Below are 7,648 nucleotides of genomic sequence, written 5' to 3'. Positions count from 1 at the left end.
ATAGTGTTTACTATGTTTCTTTACTCTAAAGTGACTCCTAACACCCCCTTTTCATTACTGTATTCTTTGGAAGGAAATCACTATGCATAGCACACAGTTGGAAATTATACTTTTCCTACTTGAATACAGACTACAGAAATTATTTGGAATTCTGCATGGGAGATGTTTCTTTCCTTTATTAATGAATTTATTCAGACATTTATCTATATCGTATAAACTTATGGATATTTAACTTATACTTTGGGTTATAATCCAGTTATATTTGATTTATTTTGTTGCTGAAGTTTTTCCAGCTTTAAACACTGAAAAAAATATTCCAGTTGGTTACTCTGAACATTTTGACATACCACCATCAGTGTGTTTAGCACTTTCTTACTCTCACATTATAAATCAATATCTAGGATCCTACGTGTGCTTGTTGCTACTGGGGTGCCATTTCTTTTTAGGCTTGCTCAGTTGACAGAGCACAGAAATATATGTGTGTATACTAACTCATGTATATACACACATCTATAAATATATGTACAATACTCTGTGTCTGAATCATTCTAGACTTCATCCTTTGTCCATCTGTCAGTTCCCACTCCAACTGTAAGAAAGTTATTTTCCATTATCTTGCATCCATTTACATAATTATTTAATGTTATTTGCATGTATAGTGGTTTCAAAATGCTTAAGCCACACCGTGTAGAAAATATCTTTATCACCTAGAGTACAGCGCTTATGTGAGGTTCCTTTTGCATTTCATCTTCCTGACTGACTCATTTCTGAATTTACTTAGGTCAATGCCATTGCTCCCTACCTCCTTCAATAAGGTTGTTTCATAGTAAATTTTCTGTTGCTGTGTGCATAATTTCCAGGAATCCTCTAACCTTCTAAGTGATTTTGAAAATTTGCACAGATTAAAATTTAATCTTTAGCTGTAAAGTTTTAAGGGTTTTACAAGAATGCCATGTGTAGATCTTCACAGTCTTTACTGCCTAAAACACCCCTGTGCTTCACATATTCACCCTCTTCCTCTCTCTCTCTCTCAAACTCTCTGTAGGCAATGATTATTTTTATTGTCTCAATAGTTTTGCCTTTTTAAAAGTCATATAATTGGAATAAAAAAAAAGTAGCCTTTTCAGATTGACTTCTTTCAAATAGGAATACAAATGTAAGGTTCTTCCAATTCTTTTTGTGGCTTTATAGCTTATTTCTGTTTATGCTGGAACAATATTTAATTGTATATATGTAATATAGAAACACTATTTTTCTATAATACAATATTTTATTGTATGTATGTATTATAGAAAAAATATATTTTACAATAGAATAGGGCACATATAATACATATCCTATTAAAGGATCTTTTTTGGTTTCTTCCCATTTTTAGCTGTTATGAATAAAGCTACTATTAACATTCACCTGAAGGTTTTTCTGTGGACATAAGTTTCCAGATCTGTTGGTAAATTACTTTGGAGCACAATTGATTGATTTTTGGTAAGACTATGTTCATCTTTGACTCCAAAGTGACTGTACCATTTTTCATTTCCATCAATGAGAGTTCCTGTTGCTCCATATGGTTGCCAGCATTTGGTGTTGTCAGCATTTTTTGAATGAGCCATTCCAATAGGCGTGTATTGGCACCTCATTATTGCTTCAGTTGCAAATTTCCTGATGACATACAATGTTGAATATGTTTTCATATGCTTACTTGTTACATTGGCCATGCCTTTCAGGTCTAGGACAAGGTTCTACAGAAGACAATACACGGTCTGAATTCGCATGCCGTATATGGTGTTCTTTTATTTTTCTTTTTGCAGCCAGGACTCAAGGGTCCAGGAATCAACATGTGGAAATAGTTGTGGTGCCACTCACTATCTCCCCTGATGACCCAGTAACAAAATGTTTGCTCCCTGTTCTCAATATTTTATGATCTGCTGGCCTGGAGGTGTCATTTCTGGAGAGAGCAATGTTTCTACCAGAAGATACGACAATGATTTTATTGATCTGGAAATTAAGACTGCCATATGTTCACTTTGGGTTCCTCATGCCTTTGAATCCACAAGCAAAGAAGGGTGTTACTGTGCTAGCCGGGGTGATTGATCCTGATCATCAACAGGAAATTGGACCACTGCTTTACAGTGGTAGTACGGAAGAGTGTGTTTACACAACAGGAGATCAATTAGGATGTCTCTTAGTATTACTAAGCAGGCGACTGAAGCCAATTCAGATAGGACTACTAGTGGCCCAGGCCCTTTAGGAATGAAGGCTTGGAGGCTATCAGATAAAGACCCATAACCAGCTGCAGTGCTTGCTGAAGATTAAGGAATACGCAATGGAAGAAGAAGCTTCAAATATAAGTTACCAGCTCATGACCTATTACAGACATGAGAACTGTTATTTTCATAAGTATTTCCTCATTTTTTACGAATATGTATGTGGGTGTATATGTGTGTATATATTTTTCTTTCCTCTCTCACTTCATTATCACATAACATGAACTATATAGACTTCATATTATGCTGTGTAAATTTTGTCAATTTTACACGATGTGTCTTAGTCCATTAGTGTTGCTATGAAGGGATACCTGAGACTGGATAATTTTTTTTTCTTTTTTTTTTTTTGAGACGGAGTCTCGCTCTGTCGCCCAGGCTGGAGTGCAGTGGCGCGATCTCGGCTCACTGCAAGCTCCGCCTCCCGCGTTCCCGCCATTCTCCTGCCTCAGCCTCCGGAGTAGCTGGGACTACAGGCGCCGCCACCTCGCCCGGCTAATTTTTTGTATTTTTTAGTAGAGACGGGGTTTCACCGGGTTAGCCAGGTGATCTCTTGACCTCGTGATCCGCCCGTCTCGGCCTCCCAAAGTGCTGGGATTACAGGCTTGAGCCACCGCGCCAGGCCGAGACTGGATAATTTTTAAAGAAAAAAAATAAACAGTTTATTTGGCTCATGGTTCTGCAAGCTGCATAAGAAGCATGTCACCAGCATTTGCTTCTGCTAAGGGTTCCAGTCTGTTTCTACTCATGGTGGAAGGCAAAGCGGAGCCAGCATTCAGAGATCAGCTGACAAAAGAGTAAGTGAGGGCCAGCGAGATGCCAGACTCTTTTTAACAATCATTTATTGCAGGAACTAAAAGTGACAACTCACTCATTCCCGTGAGAATGGCACAAGACATTTGTGAGGGATCCACACTCACAACCCAAATATCTCCCACCAGGCCCTACCGCCAACATTGAGGATAAAACTGCAACATGATTTTTGAGGGTCAAATAGCAAAGCTATAGCATTATAGTATTTCACTTACAGGATAGCAAGAGGAGTAAATGTCACATAAGGGCTTTACTTATTCTGGGAAAGGGACTAGTGCATTTTCAGTTGTATGTGGGACAATTTTATTATGTTTGCTGGAATTGTAGTTATGTTACTTCATTTATTTAAAGATTAAGTATGTTTTAGGGAAATGCATATGGGTGCCAACTTGACAACATGTGCACTTATGATGGTTAAATTTATGTGTTTGTCATCTGTATTATGTCACTGAGTGCTTAGATACTTAATTAAATATTATTTGTGCATGTATCTATGAGGTTGTCTCTAAAACATGTTAGTGTTTGAATTCATAGAGTGAGTAAAGCAACTCATTCTCCCAAATGTGGGTGGACATCATCCAATCCATCAAGGGTCAGAATAGAACAATGTTGCAGAAAATGACGAATCTCTAACTCTGCCTGCTTGAACTGGGACATCAGTCTTCTGTCCTTGCAATGGCGCTATTGGTTTTCAGGTTTTCAGACTTACGCTAGTATTTATCGTATCAGTTTTCCTAGTTCCAAGGTCTTTAGACTTGGACTGGAACTATACTGTCAGTTTCTTGAGTCTCTAGTTTACAGGGAGCAGTTCTTGGGACTTCTCAGCCTGCATAATCACACAAAATAATTCCCTGTTTGGATGGATGGATGGATGGATAGATAGATAGACAGATAGATAGATAGATAGATAGATAGATAGATAGATAGATAGATAGATAGATAATAGAGACATACAGATCTATCTCCTATTGGTTATGTTTCTCTGAAGAACCTTGATTAATATATCTTCACTTTTCTGATGGGTATAAAAGAAATTGTTGATTTTCAAATTGCTCAGCTTCTTTCTTGCTGTAAGTATGAGGTATAATGATTTCCAAGGTCTTTCCATATCCGAGATGAAAGCAAAGTCTTGCTCACCACATTCAGTACCAAATATATAGTTTCCTGGTCATTATAGGAAATTCATAAATACTTATTGAATGACTGAATAAATAAATTAATGTATTAGAGGAGATAGGATTAAGAAAATGCTAAAAGCTAGGTAGTGAGATATACAAAATATATTCAAGGAAATAAAAATATGTATAGTGATAAAATAACAAGGAGCTAGAAATAGGAGGATGGGAAAAATCTCTTTCAAAATGATGACTACGTACATCATGGAGACATTGTCAGAGCTACAACTTAAAGTACTTGGCAGGGTAAGTTAAGGGGTTAAGACTTCATTTTATGAGTTGTGGAGACTCTTCAAAGGCCTGGGGACTCAACACGATCTGAAATATTATTTGTTAAACATAGATTTAGTGGGTTTTATTTGGAGAAATCATGATCAGAAAATCATTTGGGAGATTATAAACAGAATAGAAGATGATGATGGTGTAAGTTAGGGTATCATGAGTATCAAGAGAAGTATAATAATTCATGTGATATTTAAGAAACAGAACTAATAAAACTAAGAGATGGAAGAAAACAGGGAAAGAAAAGTAACCTAAAATATTAATAATAACTTCTCAGCTCCTTAGACATTGGGTTAGAAGCTTAGAGATCATTGAAACTAGAAATATAAGAACAAGTTTAAGTTGAGTTTTGGGGTGGTAGATATACATTCAGTTTTATACATCTTACTCTTTTAGTATTATTTTGGATGTAAATGTATAAAGCTCAAAAAACATATTTGGGCATAAGATTGAGGTTTGAAGTCATCATCAGATATTAATTGAAGAAATGGAATAACGTAAGAAAGAGCCTTGTCAAATGTTACAGTTAAGACATTGAAAAAAAAAATGAAATGATCCATGAAAATAGAGCTTATGAGCTCTTCTATTTAACAAAAGGAGAGTAAAGGGGAAAACCAGGTGAGGACATAAAGAATCAAAATAACACAGAAAATGAGAAAAGGAAATAGGTCAGGAAAAGAATTACCTGTAGAAAATGCTGCTTACTAAGAGACCTGTTAAAGTTAATTTGGATTCAACAGCAAGGAAAGTACTTAACAGTTTTGCAAGGCTAATTTTAGTGTAAAAGCAAGTGTGCAGTGAATTGTCAATTATTTGTACAGTGATAAATGAAGCTAGTAACTATAAGAAACAATATACTAAGGAGGGAGACTCATAAAGCAGAAAAGTAGACTTGGGTATGCTTAATGTGGATAAGAATGTCAATTAGAGATTGAAATATAATTTAAGCTTTTAAATGACTTCTGGTTAATACCTTCTTTAATGACTTCTGATTAGATATATATTGTAATCATACTTTAGCAGTAGTTGATTCATTTAGTCACTTTGTCATCCTTAAAATGCTATTTTCACTTGGGCTTAAGAAAGCATACATTGTTTTTTAATCTTCTTTTGCCTCTTAGTCCTTGCTGCTGATTTTCCCTAAGATTTCTGAATTTTTAATGTTAAGGTATATGAAGGACCAATTCTTCAATCTCCTTTTCCCTACTCATTCTCATTGCTGTGTTGATTTCATCCAATGTTGTGTCTTTAACTTCTATTTATATATAATTATTTCTTTAAACTTTTCATTTAGACATTCTCTCTAAAATCTAAAATCACATATAAAACTAACCACTTAGCTTCTCCACTTCTATGTTTTAATAGTCACCTTAATTATACTATAGCAAATACTTTGTGAGATTTTATGCCAAATCTCTTCTTATGGTCTCAGCAAATGACAACTACATCCATTCAGTTTTTCATGCAAGACTTTGAAGTTATGATTGTTCTTTTCTTTTTCTCCCCATATAATAATAGCAAATACATGAGAATCTTGTTGGCTCTTCGTCCTGAAAACTATGTGTTCAGAATCTGACCACTTCTCATAATCACTAACATTATCATCAACATCATACTACATCTGGATTAGTGAAGTAGACCAAAAAATATAAACAAAGATTTTCATGGAACCATTTTTGTAGTATTAATGTCCATCACAATTGAAGAAATAGTTAACTTGTGGAATATTCATAAATTGAAGAGATCATGGCAATGCAAATTCCACCAGACACTATATGGAAGAAGGTCATAAAAATGGTGAGTAAAATAAAATAAAAAATGCAATATAATTTTACTTTAAAGTTCAAAAAGTGTAAAATTTAAAATAAATATTGCGAGACCTGGCTGCTCTGCCCCGCGGCTTGTGCGCGCTTGTGGACCGCACAGGCCTTCGGGAGATCGATGCAGGCCTGGGGCAGTCTCCTTTCTGGACTGAAAAGAGAAGAATGGAGAAGAGCCCCTTCCCATTAGTGCCTATGCATTGGTTTGGCTTTGGCTACACAGCACTGGTTGTTTCTGGTGGGATCGTTGGCTATGTAAAAACAGGCAGGGTGCCGTCCCTGGCTGCAGGGCTGCTTTTCGGCAGCCTAGCTGGCCTGGGTTCTTATCAGATGTCTCAGGATCCAAGGAACGTTTGGGTTTTCCTAGCTGCTACATCTGTTACTTTTGTTGGTGTTATGGGATTGAGATCCTACTACTATGGAAAAATCATGCCTGTAGGTTTAATTGCAGGTGCCAGTTTGCTGATGGCCGCCAAAATTGGAGTTCCTATGTTGATGACATCTGATTAGCAGAAGTCATGTTCCAGCTTGGACTCATGAAGGATTAAAAATCTGCATCTTCCACTATTTTCAATGTATTAAGAGAAATAAGTGCAGCATTTTTGCATTTGACATTTTACCTAAAAAAAAAAGACACCAAACTTGGCGGAGGGGTGGAAAATCAGTTGTTACCGTTATAACCCTACAGAGGTTATAATGAGGATGTAACATGAGCTTATTGAGACCCTCATAGAGATCGATTCTTGTATATTGATGTTGTCTCTTCTTTCTGTATCTATAGGTAAATCTCAAGGGTAAAATGTTAGGTGTTGACATTGAGAGCCCTGAAACCCCATTCCCTGCTCAGAGGAACAGTGTGAAAAAATAGAGTATTTGTTCTTTTGCTCATCTTAGACCACAGACTGACTTTGAAATTATGTTAAGTGAAATATCACTGAAAATAAAGTTTACTATAAATAAAAAAAATTAAAAAATTAAAAAATCAAATATTGCTCAGGAGCGCATAACTATGTAGTGAAAATATCCAGTTAGGACTTCTACTTCCAGTCATAGCATAGTGACTGCTACTGGCCTCAACTTTCTACCACAAAGAACTATGTATAAAATTGGACATATGAGGAGAATGCTTTAAGGAAATTCTGAGAGACAGAAAACTCATGAAAGAAGAGGAAGCGCTATATCACTTCCATTTTTTTTTTCCTGGGAACAATTTTATGACTGCAGTGTGGACAGCTGGAGCCAAAGAAGACATATATATTTTTTAAGGATCTGAGAATAAAGGTACTGAAGTGGCTTGAAT

The 7,648-nt window shown here is 36.0% G+C and overlaps 1 protein-coding gene across 2 annotated transcripts; it reads left to right on the top strand.

Annotated features, from left to right (window-relative positions):
* Positions 1-6,407: 6,407 nt before the first annotated feature.
* LOC112611473 (transmembrane protein 14B-like) lies at positions 6,408-7,308 on the top strand. 2 transcript variants are annotated; one of them, XM_025365349.1, is made up of 2 exons: positions 6,408-6,613; positions 6,716-7,308. In XM_025365349.1, the coding sequence occupies exons 1-2, from the start codon at positions 6,514-6,516 to the stop codon at positions 6,856-6,858; spliced, it is 243 nt and encodes an 80-aa protein (XP_025221134.1). In that variant the 5' UTR covers positions 6,408-6,513; the 3' UTR covers positions 6,859-7,308. The 2 variants fall into 2 exon arrangements, with proteins under 2 accessions (XP_025221134.1, XP_025221133.1); XM_025365348.1 differs by having other exon boundaries at positions 6,408-7,308.
* The last annotated feature ends 340 nt before the right edge of the window (positions 7,309-7,648 follow it).

This window comes from Theropithecus gelada, chromosome 18, assembly GCF_003255815.1.
Source record: "Theropithecus gelada isolate Dixy chromosome 18, Tgel_1.0, whole genome shotgun sequence".
Taxonomy (NCBI): domain Eukaryota; kingdom Metazoa; phylum Chordata; class Mammalia; order Primates; family Cercopithecidae; genus Theropithecus; species Theropithecus gelada.
Note: the sequence above shows the minus strand (reverse complement) of the source record. Positions and strands in the feature narration are given on the sequence as shown.

Excerpts from the sequence above, each read along its gene's own strand:
- LOC112611473 (XM_025365348.1), top strand. The coding sequence starts at position 6,514 with ATGGAGAAGAGCCCCTTCCCATTAGTGCCTATGCATTGGTTTGGCTTT.